General features: G+C 47.3%; 1 protein-coding gene across 4 annotated transcripts in view; it reads left to right on the top strand.

Annotated features, from left to right (window-relative positions):
• The window catches only part of MYO7B (myosin VIIB), a 101626-nt gene that overhangs the window by 62560 nt on the left and 22439 nt on the right, over positions 1–16627 (top strand). For all 4 annotated transcript variants that reach the window (XR_004176442.1, XM_031651157.1, XM_031651158.1 and 1 more), the window contains 7 exons: positions 7336–7420; positions 8749–8967; positions 10219–10398; positions 11020–11229; positions 11363–11527; positions 13766–13843; positions 13994–14121. Coding sequence is in view for 3 of the 4 variants with exons in the window: in XM_031651157.1 (XP_031507017.1) it covers positions 7336–7420; positions 8749–8967; positions 10219–10398; positions 11020–11229; positions 11363–11527; positions 13766–13843; positions 13994–14121 (1065 nt within the window). In the remaining variant the exon portion in view is untranslated. The remainder of the gene's footprint in view (positions 1–7335; positions 7421–8748; positions 8968–10218; positions 10399–11019; positions 11230–11362; positions 11528–13765; positions 13844–13993; positions 14122–16627) is intronic.

The raw sequence follows: 16627 nt of genomic DNA, 5'->3' as shown, positions 1-16627 counted from the left end.
TAATTTTTGTATACAGCCTGACACTTAGGTCAAGGTTCTTTTAAATTTTTTTCCTATGGTTTTCTCCCCAGTATTATTCATTTAAAAAAGTCTATGCTTCCGTCAGTGAATTGCTTTTACATCTTTATCAAAACCTAGTGGTGTGGGTCTATTTCTAGGTTCTGTATCCCATTCCATTGGTCGATGACTCTATCCCTCCACAATGCCACAGCATCTTGTTTATCGTAGTTATATAATAAGTCTTAAAGCTGTGTAGACTAATTCTTCCCACTTTTCTTCTTCAAAAGTGTTTTAGTTATTCTAGTTCCTTTGCATTTCCATGTACATATAAAAATAATCTTGTCTATATCTACAAACAAAACCTTGCTGGGATTGTTGATAGTAATAGGCTTGTATAGCAATTTGAAAATCAATATCTCTACTAAATCCATCTTCCAATCCATAAACATGATATGTAGCTCCATTTATTTAGATATTATTTGATTCACGTGTCCATGTTTTGTAGTTTTTAGCATACAAACCCTGTACATGTTTTATTAGATTTACATGTTTTTTTAGTAATTGTAAATGGTACTGTATTTTTAATTTTGACATTGGCATATTCATTGCTAGCAAATAGAAATATGTTGGATTTTTGTGTGTTGACTTCATATCCTGCAGCCTTGCTGAGCTCACTTTTTATAAATTCCTTAGAATTTTCGATGTAGATCATCTTGTCATCTGCAAATAGGGGCAGTTTTCTATCTTTTTTTTTTTTTTCCCAATCCATATGTCTTTTATTTCCTTTTCTTGCCTATTGCAGTGGCCAGAACATCCAGTATTATTCGGGTGGTGAGAACAGATATATTTGCTTAGTCCTTTATCTTAGGGGGAAAACACTCAGACTTTAACCATTAAATATAATGTTAAGGCTGAGGCGGGCAGATCACGAGGTCAGGAGATTGAGACCATCTGGCTAGCACTGTGAAACCCCATCTCTACTAAATAAAAAGAAAAAATTAGCCAGGCGTGGTGGTGGGCACCTGTGGTCCCAGCTACTCGGGAGGCTGAGGCAGGAGAATGGCGTGAACCCAGCAAGCAGAGCTTGCGGTGAGCCGAGATTGCACCACTGCACTCCAGCCTGGGCGACGGAGCAAGACTCTGTCTCAAAAAAAAATGTATATATATGTGTGTGTGTGTGTGTGTGTGTGTTTATATATAATGTTAGCTGTAGGTTTTTCGTTGATACCCTTTCTCAAGTCAAGGAAGCTTCCCATATTCCTAGTTTTCTGGGTGTTTTTATCACGAACAAGTGTTGAATGTCAATTTTTTTTCTGTGTCAGTTGATAATGATATGTGATTTTTCTCATTTAGCCTTTTAATGTGGTGAGTTACATTTCCTGATTTTTAAATATTGAACCAGCTTCGCATCCCTGGAGGAAACTCCACTCGGTCCTAGTGTATAATTCTTTTTGACGTTGCTGAATGCTGTTTGTTAATGTTTCATTAAGGATTTTTGCATCTATATTCATGAGGTCTGAGGATTTTTTTTCTTTTGTCTGGTTTTGGTATCAGAGTAACACTAGCTTCATAAAATGAATTAGGAAGTGTTTCCTCTTCTGTTTTCTGGAAGAAATTATGTAGAATTGATGTGATTTTTCTTTAAATGTTTGGCAGAAATCTCCAGTGAAAATATCTTGGCCTGGGAATTTTTTTATAGGGAGTTTTTAATTATAAATTCAATTTATTTAATAGTTATAGGAATGATTCAAATTATTTTATATTGAGCGAGTTGTGGTAATTTGTGCTTGCTGAGGAACTAGTCCATGTTATCTAAGTTGTCAAATGTGTGTACGTCAATTTGTTCATAGTGTTCCGTTATTATCCTCTTGATATCTGCAGACTCTGTAATGATATCCCCTGTGTCATTCCTGATATCTGCAATTTATGTCTTCCCCCTTTTTTCTTTGTCAGTCTTGCTAAAGATTTGTCAATTTTCTTGTCCTGGCCGGGCACGGTGGCTCACACCTGTAATCCCAGCACTTTGGAGGCCAAGGCAGGCAGATCACTTGAGTTCAGGAGATTGAGATAGCCTGGCTAACATGGCGAAACCCCGTCTCTACTAAAAATACAAAAATTAGCTGGGCGTGGTGGCAGGTGCCTGTAATCTCAGCTACTCGGGAGGCTGAGGCAGGAGAATTGCTTAAACCTGGGAGGTGAAGGTAGTGGTGAGCTGAGATCATGCCATTGCACTTCAGCCTGGGCAACAAGAGTAAGATTTTGTCTCAAAAAAAAAAAAAAAAAAAATTCTTGTCCTTTTCAAAGAATCAGGCTTTAGTTTCATTACTTCTTCTCTAATTATTTTTAATTTCCTTAATTTCTGCTCTTTTATTATTTTCATCCTTCCAACTTTGAGTGTATTTTACCCTTCTTCCTCTAGATTCTTGAGGCAGGAGATTAGATTATTAATTCAAGGCTTTTCCTCTTTTCTAATGTAGAGTGATATAAATCTCTGTCTTAGCACTGCTTTAGCTGTGTTTCACAAATGTTCACATGTTATACTTTCATTTAGTTCAATTTCATTGACTTTCATTCAGAAAAAAATTAAATTTTCCTTGAAATTTCCTCTGCGAAAATGTAGAAGTATGTTGTTTAGTTTTCAGTGTTTAGGGATTTTCCTGTTATCATTTTGTCTTTGACTTCTAGTTTGATTTCACTGTGGTAAGAGACACACTCTGTATGAATTAAGTTCTATTAAGTATGTTGAAGTTTCCTTTGTGGCCCAAGATATGTCCTCTCCTGGTACAGATTCTAAGGGCACTTGGAAAGAACATGTATTTTGCTGTTAATTCGGTAGTGTGCTCTGAAAAATGTCAATTAGATCTTGTTAGTTGATAGTGGTGTTGAAGTCTATATTATTGCTGATTTTCTGTCTGTGTTTTATCAATTGTTGGGAGAGTCTCTAATTATGATTGTGGACTTGCGTTTTCCATTTCAGTTTTATCATTTTTGCTTCACATATTTTGTAGCTCTGTTGTTTGGTGAATACACAATTAGGATTGCTATGTCTTGGTGGATGTGCTTTTTATTATCATGTGATATCCTTCTCTGTCTCTGGTTATCTCCTTTGCTCTGAAGTCTACTTTATCTGGTATTAATATAGCCACTCCTGTTTTGATTACTATTTACATGATCTATATTTTTCATCCTTTTACTTTCAGCCTACCTATATAACTATGTGTTAAGTGAGTTTCCCATAGACAGTATGTAATTGGGTCATGGTTTTCGATCCATTCTGCCGATTTCTGCCAATGTATGTCACTGGCATACATTAAATTCTCCCTTAACATCGTCAACAGATTCTTGGAAACTATGACTTCCCAAGAATATACAGCAGGTGTTCGAATATCATTGTTCCCTTCAATGTGGTTTCATTATAATGTTGATGAGAAAACAGTTGGTTCCATCACATATCGTCTCACTCAAAGTCTGTTTCCAAGAAGGTATCAACAACATTGAGGACCTACTGTATTTAGGCCTTTTACATTTAAGGTGATTATTCATGTTAGAGCTCAAGTCTGCCATTTTATTTTTTGTTTTCTATTTTTTTCCTCTCTCCTTTGCGTTTGTATGTTTTCTTTTTCCTGCCTTTCTATGACTTATTTAAAAATTTTTAAGTATTTCATTTTGATTTATCTGCAATGTGTTAGAGTATATGTCTTTTTTATAGCTTTCTAAAGCAGTTGCATTAGGTATCATACACATTATACACATACAGACAGAGAGACGGTATCTACTGGTGTCATCATTTTACCACTTCCAGTGAAGTATAGAAACTTTACCCCCTTTCATGTCCATTTACCTTCTCTCGTGTGTAATACAATTTTCTTAAATATTTTCTCTACATACATGTAGAGTGACATCAGAAAGTGTTGGCCAGGCACAGTGGCTCATACCTGTAATCCCAGCATTTTGGGAGGCCAAGGCAGGAGGATCACTTGAGGCCAGCAGTTCAAAACCAGCCTGGTCAATGTAGTGAGAACTCGTCTCTACAAAAGAAAACTACAAAAATATCTGGGCATGGTGGTGCATGCCTGTAGTCAGCTATTTTGGGAGGCTGAGGTGGAAGGATCCTTGAGGCCAGGAGTTCAAAGTTTTGGTGAGCTCTGATGGCACCACTGCACTCCAGCCCAGATTACAGAGTGAGACCCTGACTCCAAAAAAGAAAACAACAACAACACCACTTTCTTTGCTCATCTGTAAGAAGAAACTCCTGGCTGGGCAAGATGATTCATGCCTGTAATCCCAGCACTGGGAGAGGCGGAGGCAGGTGGATCACTTGAGCCCAGGAGTTCAAGACCAGCCCGAGCAACATGGTGAAACCTCATCTCTACTAAAAATACAAAAAATTAGCCAGGCATGGTGATGTGCGCCTGTAGTTCCAGCTACTCAGGAGGTTGAGGTGGGAGGATTACTTGAGCCTGGGAGGTGAAGGTTACAGTGAGCCGAGATTGCACCACTGTACTCCAGCCTAGGCGACGGAGTGAGACCTTGGCTCAAAAAAAAAAAAAAAAAAAAGCAACTCCTAATCCATTCAAGTTTTGTCATGAGATTGTAGCAAATCAGCCACATCTTTAGGCTCCACTTCTAATTCTAATTCTCTTGCTATTCCCACTAATATGCTGTTTCTTCCTCCACTGAAGTCTTAACCCCTCAAAGTCATTCATGAGGATTGGAATCAACTTCTAAATTCCTGTTAATGTTGATAGTTTGACCTCCTCTCCTGAATCATGAATGTTCTTAGTGGCATCTAGAATAGTGAAAGCTTTCCAGATTTTCAATTGACTTTACCCAGATCTATTAGAAGAATTACTATCTATGGCAGCTATAGCATTATGGCATTTATTTCTTACATAAGACTTGACAGTCTGAATTACCCTTTGATCCATGGACTACAGAATGGATGCTTTGTTCACAGGCATAAAAACATTAATCTCCTTGTACGTCTTCATCACAGTTCTTGGGTGGCCGGGTGAATTGTCAATGAGTGGTAATATTTTGAAAGAAATCTTTTTTTCTGAGCAGTAGGTCTCAATGGTGGCCTTAAAATATTCAGTAAACCGTGCTATAAATAGATGTGCTGTCACCCAGGCTTTGTTGTTTCATTTCTAGATTACAGGCAGAGTAGCTTTAACATGATCGTTAAGGGCCCTAGGATTTTCAGAGTGGTCAATTAGCATTGGCTTCAGCAATTAGCAAAGTGACCAGCTTCATAAGCCGCTAATAGGAGAGTCAGCCTGTCCTTTGAAGATTTGAAGTCAGGCACTGACCTCTCTGTACCTCTCTGTTACCTATAAAAGTCCTAGTGGCATCTTCTTCCAATATAAAGCTGTTTTGTCTACATTGACAAAACAGGCGCGGTGGGTCACTCCTATAATCCCAGCACTTTGGGAAGCCAAGGTCGGTGGATTGCAAGGTCGGGAGTTCAAGACCAGCCTGGCCAATATGCTGAAACCCCGTCTCTACTAAAAATACAAAAAAATTAGCCGGGCATGGTAGTGGGAGCCTGTTGTCCCAGCTACTTGGGAGGCTGAGGCAGGAGAATTACTTGAACCCGGGAAGCACAGGTTGCAGTGAGCCGAGATCGTGCCACTGCACTCCAGCCTGGGCGACAGATTGAGACTCCATCTCAAAAAAAAAAAAAAAAAAAAAAATCTGTTGTTTGGATAATTTGCTGCAGCTTCTCCATCAGCACTTGCTGCTTCACCTTGGATTTTTATGTTATGGAGGTGGCTTCTTAAACCTCATGACCCAAACTTTGCTAGCTTCATACTTTTCTTCTGCAGCTTCCTCACCTCTCTCAGTCTTCACAGAATTGAAGATAGTTAGGATCTTGCTCTGGATTGGGCTTTGGCTTAAGGAAATGTTGTGGTTGGTTTAATCTTGTATCCAGCGCATGAAAACTGTCTCCATATCAGCAAGAAGGCTGTTTCACTTTCTCATCATTCGTGTGTTCACTGGAGGAGCACCTTCAGTTTCCTTCAGGAACTTTTCCTTTGTATTCACAACACGGCTGTTTCGTGCAAGAGACCTAGCTTTTGGCCTGTCTCAGCTTTGGACGGGCCTTCCTCACAAAGCTTAATCATTTCTCACTTTTGATTTAAAGTGAGAGACATGAGATGCTTCCTTTCACATGAACACTTAGAGGCCACAATAGGGTTATTAACTGGCCTAATTTTAATATCGCTGTGTCTCAGGGAACAGGGAAACAGAGAAAAGAGAGAGATGGGGGCACTACTGGTTGGTGAAGCAGTCAGAACACACACATTTATTTCCCATCTTATATGGGTGCAGTTTTTGGTGCCCCCAAATAATTCCAATTGTAACATTAAAGATCACAGATCATTATAGCAGATGTAATAATAATGAAAAATATGAAATATTGCAAGAATTACCAAAACGCCATGCAGACATGAAGTGACCACATGCTATTGAAAATATGATACCAATAGACTAACTCAACACACGGCTACCACAGACCTTCAATTTCTAAAAACACAGTATCTGCAAAGTGCAATCAAGCAAAGTAACATCATAATTAACTGAGGCATGCCTGCAGCTCTGTATGCACTGAGCTTGCCTGGGAGTGACTCCGCCTTGCCAGAGCCCAGTTTTCAGGTTTTCTTCTCCGTGTCCAGCCCTGGGCTAGTGGCCAGAGGAGGGGCGTCTGCAATAAAAATGCGGAAGTAAGTTTTATCCCTTTGTAGCTTTTTGGGGGTAGAGAGAATGAAGAATTTTCTGATACCTTAAAAAAACTGGACTGTCGGCGGGACACAGTGGCTCACTCCTATAATCCAGCACTTTGGGAGGTCGAGGTGGGTGGATCACTTAAGGTCAGGAGTTTGAGACCAACCTGGTCAACATGGTGAAACCCCGTCTCTACTAAAAATACAAAAATTAGCCAGGCGTGGTGGCAGACACCTGTAATCCCCGTTACTTGGGAGGTTGAGGCAGGAGAATTGCTTGAACCCGGGAGGCAGAGGTTGCAGTGAGCCGAGATCGTGCCATTGCAGTCCAGCCTGAGCAACAAGAGTGAAACTCCATCTAAAAAAAAAAACAAAAAACTGGACTGTCATCTTCCACAAATTTGGGTTGCTGATAGTAGATTTTTTGTTCCTAACTTGCCTGTGCATCTTTTGGTCTGTAACACCTTTTGAGAAAGGATTGTACGTACTCATTTTCCCCAACATTTTACTATCCTTTTTGCCTTCCAAAGCAGCAAACCAGTGTTTCTCCCCCAGAGGCTTTCAACCATCTGGGGTTGTTACCTGTGTGTGGCTTGTATTGCCCTTCTAGGAAGGAGTTCCTGAGGCAGAGGCGGGCAGCCGTGACCGTGCAGGCCTGGTGGAGAGGCTACTGCAACAGGAGGAATTTCAAGCTGGTGAGAGAACTCACTGGGGCGGCTGGGCCCGCGGGTAACTGTCCAGTAAGAGACAGATGTGTAAAGTTTGTTTCTCTGAATGAGAGACCTCAGGCAGGAAGGATCAAATCACTCATAGACGTGGCATGCAAATTTAAAATGATCGGACCTCAGCATCCCATACAGTCTCTTCTTAGCGTAATCTCCGGCCCCATGGTCTGTAGGCTTCAAAATATTTTGCAGAACATGGGATATCTTCAGAGCTAGACTAGGTGTCCTGCTGTGGAATTGAATAACTCCTGTCTTTTCCCAACTTGCAGGCAACAAAATGAGCAAATGGATTGATTTGTTTCGAGTACTTTTTCCTAATTTTTCTCTTAACCACGGGCATTTGCTAATGAGTATCTGCTCAAAGCAATGAACTAGAGTAACTATGGCTGTGCCCGTGTCACTTGGCCGCTTTTGTCATGGATGTGACTGGTGGTGACGTGAAATGGTCACATCAGCAAGACTGGCCCAGCCCGCCTGCGTTCCATGCCCACCAAGGGCATGATAGTAGCTGGCCTGTGTGGAGCAGTTCCTTGGGGCCTATTGCTTCGCATACATCATTTTATTTAATATTAAACCAACTCTGTACGTCAAGGAACTGAGACATAGAGGAGCTGAGTGGTTTTCCCGAGAGCGTGAGACTAGTGAACTGCAGAGCTGGGGTTTAGATGAGGGGACTGTGACTTCCAAACTCTTAAACCAACCCGTTGGGCGGGTCTTTAGGAAGCTCAGGGACTGCTGTGGCCCAGGGGATGTTTGCGGCGCTGACATGGCGTTCATCCATTTCTTACTGCACTTTTACTTTCAAGATGCCCTGAGGGATTTGCGTGGCCACAGGCCTCCTCACAGGCACGCTCACCTGTGGACAAGTCAGCTGAATTTGGCTGGCAGATGTGGACAGCAGGGCCTCAGGAATCCACTCTCCCATTTCACCCACGTGAAATACACACCACTTCTCTCCATCCACGGCCCCAAGGAGGCCACTTTATTATTTATGCTATTTTACACATGCTTATTTAACACTTATTTGCACGTCAGGCTCTGGTCTAAGCACTTTACAAGCAATAACTCACTTACTATTCTTGTGTTCATAGGTGTGTACCATTCTAGCACCAGCCCTTTGCCAAAACAAAACTAACTGTAAATCTATCTTGCACTATCTCCTGAGGAGCACCGCCTCCCTCTTCTCCCCGCTGAAGCCCGCCTCCCTCTTCTCCCCGCTGAGCCCGCCTCCCTCTTCTCGCCCCTGAGCCCGCCTCCCTCTTCTCGCCCCTGAGCCCGCCTCCCTCTTGCCTCCGCAGATCCTCGTGGGCTTTGAGCGCCTGCAGGCTATCGCCCGGAGCCAGCAGCTGGCGAGGCAGTACCAGGCCATGCGGCAGAGGACGGTCCAGCTGCAGGCCCTGTGCAGGGGATACCTGGTGCGCCAGCAAGTCCAGGCCAAGAGGAGGGCAGTGGTGGTCATTCAGGCCCATGCCAGGGGCATGGCTGCCCGGCGCAACTTCCAGCAAAGGAGGGCCAATGTAGGTGGTCACCTGGCCTCTTGGGCAGGTGGGGCTGACAGGGGCCCCGGTGGGCGAGGGCAAGAAGAAGGAGCGAGCAGCTGTGTAGACAGCTCACCAGAAGCGCTTTGGAAAATCCCCGCCACAAGCCAAGATGTTAAAATCTGTTCAATTAAGAGCACAGCGAGGATACAGGACACAAGAGGCAAGTTAGCAGGCACCTGGGCTGAGATGTAGATATCACGAGAGACACGCCCCCCTCTCCCTGTTCACAGTCAGTTCTACGTGGCTCTGCAATGGCTGGGGAGCTGCAGCCACCACCCAGGAGCACGCAGGGTATAGCACGGGAGAGGCAGCAGGTCAACGGGATAGTCTTAGCCTTGAACCTGGAAGTTGAGCTCAGGTCCCCTCCCTTTCACCTTGGAGATGAGTTTTGGGACAGAGATTGTCGGTCCCCTGGAAGGTGCAACAAAGCTGAGCCAGACAAGGTGAGAAAGGCCCAGTTCCATGGAAGAGAGCAAAGTGCCCTGGCTACTGGGCTGTGTATGACAGCTCAGGGGACAGAGAAATATAAATACCAAGGGGAGCTGCTGAGTGTCTGGGAGGCTTGGAGGACAGGGAGCAGGGGGACAGCACCAAGGAAATAACCCCATTTCCTCCATCGAATACTCGAGACTCAACCTTCATACTTGGCTCTTTGTAAGTTGTGATAAGGCAAAGGGGCCAGGATGACATTGACTTCTGCTCCATGGATGAAAACCTGGTCTACGGAGCACACTGCTAATACAGTGAACAGGGCAGGTGAGAGGATGCACCCACAGACATGTCAGCAGCGTGCTTCTGCACCCGCATGCCCCCAGCTGGCTGCAAAGCCGTCTGATCTGTGACTTCATTACTCCAGCCCCTGGGGACCTGTCCTGGTGGACCCTTGATGCCTTTGAATGAAGGGACCAAGTGGTCCTGAGCAGTGGTTGTGCAGCTGGGTTCCTAGGGGGTCCCTGGAGTTTGAAGGGGTGCCTTAAGGACCATCTGAGGGTAGGGACAAGCCAGCAACCTCCCCTCTCCGGAGCTCTGACTGTCACTGGGAAAGGGAAAGCTCTGACTGGTTGATCTCCAACCACCCTGGCTGTTAAAATCTGTTGTTTCAGAGCAGAATACTGATCTGGACAAATGATGGCAGGATGAGGCTTACTTGGCTTCTGGGAGGTGCTTGCCCTGTGGGGTAGGCAGGGCTGGGCCCCCTGAGCCCTGCTTGGTAAACTTCCCCCACAGGGTATGCAGGCGCCGCTGGTCATCCCGGCCGAGGGGCAGAAGAGCCAAGGCGCTCTCCCCGCCAAGAAGCGCAAATCCATCTACGACACCGTCACTGACACGGAGATGGTGGAGAAGGTGTTTGGCTTCCTCCCTGCCATGATTGGGGGCCAGGAGGGCCAGGCCTCGCCGCGCTTTGAGGTAACACAAGCCTGGTGTCCACAATCCGCCCCAAGAAACCTGCCCTGTCCGTGAACTCAGCCCACCTCTCGGTTCCCTGAGAAGCCAGAGCGGTGGCCAAGTGTGTGGTGCAGGCCTGCTGGTCCTGCACGGAAGAGGGAGGGGAGCGTGCGTGGGTTCTGTGGTCAAAGTCTTTGAGTCAGGCAGGCTTCCCACCTGCAAGACTTCCTACAGCCTTCTCTACCAATGCTACTGGGCTCTCCGTCACACGGCATTCCCCGTGTATATCTGACCCCACCCGGGCACCCCCAGAGCCCCTTTGAGGCCGCTGCTCTGCAGTGTGGCTGGGGAAGCTGCGGTGAGGATGGTGCATGCGGTAGAGGACAGTGTCCGAGCATGGGGCCAGGAGGGGAGAGGGCAGGAGGAGCCCTGCCCCTGCCCAGCAGGGTGTGGAGAGAGCCCTGTGCTGGCACACAGCAGCCCGCCTGAGCTCACTGAATGTGGGGATGGGTGGTCTCCAGCACCTGAGGGAGCAGGGTAACGCCACAGCCCCCGTGCTGCCCGGCCTGCTGGACAGCCAGCTGATAGGTTGGTTGGTATCTGAAAGCCCTGCTGACCCGTGTTCTCCCTCACTGGCCCCAGGATCTGGAATCAAAGACCCAGAAGCTGCCTGAGGTTGACCTGGACACAGTCCCCATGGTGGATGAGCCTGAGGAGGATGTGGATGGCCTGGCCGAGTACACCTTCCCCAAGTTCGCCGTGACTTACTTCCAGAAATCAGCCAGCCACACGCACATCCGGCGGCCCCTCCGATACCCGCTGCTTTACCACGAAGATGATGCTGACTGCTTGGTACCAGGGTTCACTGGCTTCTAGTGGCTCAGGCCAGCCCCGAGCCTGGGGTCTGAGCTATGGCTCAGGGGAAGAAGGAAGGGGCTGGAGTCACCGATGGGTTCCCACTGGGCCTTCTGTCTTGTTTCCCCAGGCTGCCCTGGCCGTGTGGAACGTCATCCTGAGGTTCATGGGCGACCTCCCAGAGCCAGTGCTGTATGCCAGGAGCAACCAGCAGGGCAGCTCTGTGATGCGGCAGATCCATGACACGCTGGGCAGGGGGCACGGTGCCCAGGCTCCACAGCACAGATTTGCACAGGCAAGTGGGGGGCAGCAGTGGGCAGAGGAGGGTGACACCTGCCAGGTGCCTACCAGGGCCCAGTCCCTGGGGCAGCTGGACAGGACGTGGACAGGACGGAGAGATAAGACCTGGAGCCGTCTCCTCAGCCTCACCCAGTGAACCCAGCCCCCAGGCCATGGCGCGGGTGCTTTCAGTCTTGAGTCATGCTCAGGAGCTCATGAACCCCCACCCCGGACTGTTTGAATTATACAGTCATTAACGGAGAGGGTGCCCTGGACTCTGAGTATTGGGTGTGATTTGAGCCAGATTCAGATGCACAGAACAATAATAATAACAGGTGTTATTGACTGACAGCCTGCTATGTGCCAGCTGCGTCTCTTAATTCAATTCCCAGGTGGGCCAACCCTACAAGGTAGGGATGACTATGTTTATTTATAGCTAAAGAAACAAAGAGCTGAAATGACCTGCCCCCAGTTGCAGTGGACATGTATATGGGACCTGGGCTTTGAATCCATTCTGCTGAATTCAAAAACCGAGCTCCTGACCCATGGTCTACCCTGCCCTCTAATGAAAGTTAATTCACATCCATTTTTGATCAAAATCCTTCCTAAGGTCCATTTCCATGTTGTAATCTTAGTGGAACTAACCAAGAACTGTCCAAAGGAATTACACAGCAGTGACAGCACTCAGTGGCCCGCCAGTGGCAGGAGCCCATGACTGCTCCATGTGCCAGGTGACCAGCTGGGACTTAGCTCCATACCTGTGGGGTCCTGTGTGCAGACTAACTGCATGGGAATCTAAAGGAGCCTGCAGCCCCATCACATGGCCAACCTTGTCTGGAATTACAGAGAAACTGCCCAGGCCCAAGCCCTGACTCCTTGATCTCTGGAGGTGTGGGCTCTGCCAGAGTGTGTCAGATATCTGTAGCTGCGTGACAAATTACTCCTCCAAACCTCACTGCTTAAAATAGCACACGTTCATGATCTCACACAGTTTCTGAGGGTCAGGAGCAGCTTAGCTGCATAGTTCCAGCTCAGGGTCCCTCATGAGGTTGCTGTCAAGCTGTCCCCTGGGGATGGTGTCATCTGAAAGCTTGGCAGCTGGAGAAGCTGCTCCCAAGAAGGCTCACTCACATGGCTGTTGGTGGGAGGCCTCAGTTCCTTGTCACGTGGGCCTTTCCACAAAGCTGCCTGGGCATCCTCACAACGTGGCTTCCCCCAACGTGAGCGACCCAAGAAGGAAGGCAAAAAGGAAGGTGCAAATGTTCAGTCTTGGAAGTCACATACCTGTGGCTGTGGGAGGGGCCCACACAGGGCAGGAATTTCAGGATGCAGGGATCACGGGGGCCACCTCGGAGGCTGGCAGCCACTCAGAGTAAAGACTCTGGGAGGCAGTCCAGCCAACCAGCACCTCTGGAGGGTGGACATGGGGGGAAGCAGGACTGGCTTCCCAGAGGTCAGATCTCAGGTTTTCTGTCCTGCACCTGTTTGTTAAGTACCCATGATGTGCCCCAGGCACAGAGCAGTGAGCCCAGCAAGCCTTGCTGCCCTCACAGACTTTGCCAGCTCTTGTGTTTCATGGCCAGCCCCTGCACGGTAAACCAGCTTTGACGCACCCAGGAGCTAAGCCTGGCCCTGGACCAGGCTGACCCCCATGCAAGCTCAGTCCCACACTGAGCTCCAAGTTTGGCAGCAAATTCTTCTCATGACACCATCATGAGAAGGGGCGGCCTCTGCCTAAGGAGAGCAACAGATCGTAGTGGCTGACAGCCAGTCCCTGCCTCCCACCCGGCCTCTCAACCCCGGCTCTTCAGATCCCGGGCAGAGCACCTTGCAGTGGCAGGACATCCTGCTTCATCTACCATCTTTACTGAGAATGACCATGGCCTGGGGCTCTCCTAAGCACCTGAGTGTAGACCCAGTCCCACCTCCCAGGGGTTTACTGGGGAGGGGCACAAGCTTTGGGATCAGAACAGCCCTGAGCCCCTCCCTGGGGGCTGGTGACCCACTGAGCAGCTTTTATCCAGTCTCTTGCCTTCCCTGAGCCTCTGATTCCACACCTGGAAGTGAGGATGGGACATGCACCTGTGTGTGTGGTAAAGCTCCACCGAGCTGAGGGATTGCATGGTGCTTTATAAATCGGGCCAAGAAATGGCTGGGTGAGAGGGACATGTGCTCCACCCCAGAGGGCTGTGGGGTCAGCATCACTGAGATGAGCCCAGGCTCACCTTCCTGAGGGAACTGTCTCCCTCCACAGAGATCTGGCCGCAAGGACAAAGGAACCAAGGATATCTCCTCCATGAAGCTGAAGCGGTCCTCCTGGATCACGGGCCAGGTGAGCCCAGGGCACAGAATCTCTGCTCCCAGCTCTGCTGCTGGCCTGCTGCAGGGTTCCAGTCTATTGCTTCCCTCCCTGTGCACCAGTTTCGTACTTGGCAGATGGGGAGAATCATAGCTGTCCTGATGGCTGCTTTTGGGTTTCAAGGTGGCCAGCCAGCTGAACATTGGAGAGGAGGCATTGGAGCCCGATGGCCTTGGTGCAGACCGGCCCATGTCCAACCTGGAGAAGGTGCACTTCATTGTGGGCTACGCCATCCTGCGGCCCAGCCTCAGGTCAGTGCCCACTCCCATCCCAGCCCCATTCAGAGCATCAGATCCCCTTGCTGGCTCTCAGCCCATGGCCACAGCCTCCCCCACCACCCCATGACACCTCCCTGTCCTGCAGCCTGCAGGCTGGGTCTCAGGACAGCAGATGGCATGGCCACCGAGGGTTCTCTATGTGCTCTGCGTTTTAAAAAGCCATGAGTAAAACCCGGTTTTAGGAAAAGAGTCATCATGGACCAGCGATTCCTTTTAGAGCAGGCTGTAGTGTAGGGCCCTGTAAATGAATGGCTGTCTCATTTGTATTATATATTTTGTGCTTTATATACAATTTGCTTTATAGGAATGGGTTTCTATACCAATTAGAAGAAACATGTATAGTCAGCCTGCAAACACTGCAGTTCCCCTCCGTGTTGGCTGAATGCGTAGAAGCAGAATTCAAAGATACAGAGGCTGATTGTTCACTGCTTTAAGGGACAGACTACTGTGTTTTAGGGGTTCACTTACTTTAGGTTAATACTTTAAACGAAATTTCGGAAACTGTTGGTCATTATTTCTTCACATATTTTTTCTACCTCATTCTGTCTCTCTTCTCTCTCCTTTCCTTCAAAATCTACTTAAGCCTCTGTAAGATTATTTTATATTGTTCTTCAGGTACCTAGGGGTCCACTTATCTTTTCTTTTTTCTCTGTGTTCTTTAGATTGAATAGTTTCTATTGACCTGTCTTCAAATTTACTGATCTTTTGTCTTCCCCAGTCTGCTGTCATATCCATCCAACAAATTTTTTATTTCAGATATTGTATTTTTCAGTTCTAGAATTTGTATTTGGGTCTTTTTTATATTTCTGTGCCAAGATTTCCTATTCGTTCATTCACTATGAGCATTGTTTCCTTTATATCCTTGAGCAGAGTTACAGTAGTTTTAAAATCTTTTCTGCAAATCCAATACCTGGGTCATCTCAGGGTCAGTCTCTATTAACTGTCTTTTCTGTTGAGAATGGTGGTGTGTTTGTTTCCTCATATATGTGGCACTTGACTGTTTTTTCCTCATAAGTCTAGTGCTTTTGGGTTGTATCCTGGACATTGAGGATGATATGTTAGAGACTCTGGATTCTGTTATACTCTTTCAAAGAGCATTGACTTTTTATTTTAGGAGGCAACTACCTTGGCTGGACTCAAACTCTGTCTCCACCAGGATGAGCAGAAGCTGGAATCCCTGTTTAGTTATTTTAGCCTTGGCTAGAGTACCTGGAGTCTGCCCCACCATGCATGTCAGGGGCCAACCAGAGATTTGGGAAGATTTTATGTGCAAAGTTTAGGACTCCTCTGATTCTCTTTATTCCAAGATTTCCTTTCTCACTTTCAAGCTGCTGTGGGTACCCCAAACTCTCTCCTCTGGTTCTTCAAGCCAGTAAGACTACAGGGCTCCTACTCAAGTTTTAGCTGCCTGCATGACACTAGCTGGCCAAGTCTTTTGACTTAGCTGGTTCTAATTCTCTCATGGTTAATCCTCACTGGCCACCACACCCTCCAATATGGCAGACACATAAAAGTTGTGTTTGAATGATGTGTACTTTGGGTTCTTCAGACACCCCCTATAGGCACTCCCATACAGTGCTGGTGTCCAGCAGTGATACTGTCCAACACTGATCCCTTGAGACTTCCTACTGACTCTAGGCTGAAGTGGAACATCCCACAGCCTCTTCCCGCTGGGGTCTTCTAGAAAATGGGCTGCCTGCTTGTGCGGGATCTCATCTAGATGCCTGAAGCTCAGCTCCTTCCACGACATCTTTTGGTCAGCAGGAAGCTCATGCCTGCCCAACCATACAGTACATGTGTAGCTCCCGTCTCCTGTTCTCTCTCCTCCTGGCCCATCAGGATGGGCTCAGAATTCTCCAGGAGCAAGCAGGCACTAATCTCTTTGTTCATGGAGGTCCCTAACTCTAGGGTACAAAAGTCAAGCACTGGCAAGAACTCAGTCAACAGGCTCTATTCTAGTACCCTGGGAGGTGGCAAATGGGCTTCTGGAGCTCAGCAGGCATCAGATGGGGAGTGACATGGCTCTCTTCTCTGGCAGCCCCCATCGCTCTTGGCAGTTCTCCTGGGGTCCCACTCACCACCCTCATCACTTACAGGGAGTAGAAATGGGCCACAGATCTCTCTACCCCCATGAAGTCCCTTCCAGGATCACATTCCAAATTTCTTATCTTCCCTCATGCAGGCTGGAGGTGGCTTGGTGGCTGCACTAGTTCTGCCACCTTTTAGTAAATCCTACAAGAATGTGTCTCTTTAGAATGTTGGATGTGAGCATCCATTTGTCCTTGGCTGCGGGGGCTTGGTGAAATTCCCAAAGCAGATGCCCCGTTCCACATCTGTCACACATTCCATACACACTCGCTCGTTACCCACTCTGGGTCAGGCCCTAGCCTGAGGGCTGGAGACAGATGAAGACTTGGGTCTGTCCTGGAGGAGTTCACCCTTTAGTTGGGGGGCACAAGAGGACCAGGAAATTCACAAC

The sequence above is a fragment of the Papio anubis genome, chromosome 10 (genome assembly GCF_008728515.1).
Source record: "Papio anubis isolate 15944 chromosome 10, Panubis1.0, whole genome shotgun sequence".
Taxonomy (NCBI): Eukaryota; Metazoa; Chordata; class Mammalia; order Primates; family Cercopithecidae; genus Papio; species Papio anubis.
This window is presented reverse-complemented; position numbering and strand designations above follow the sequence as displayed.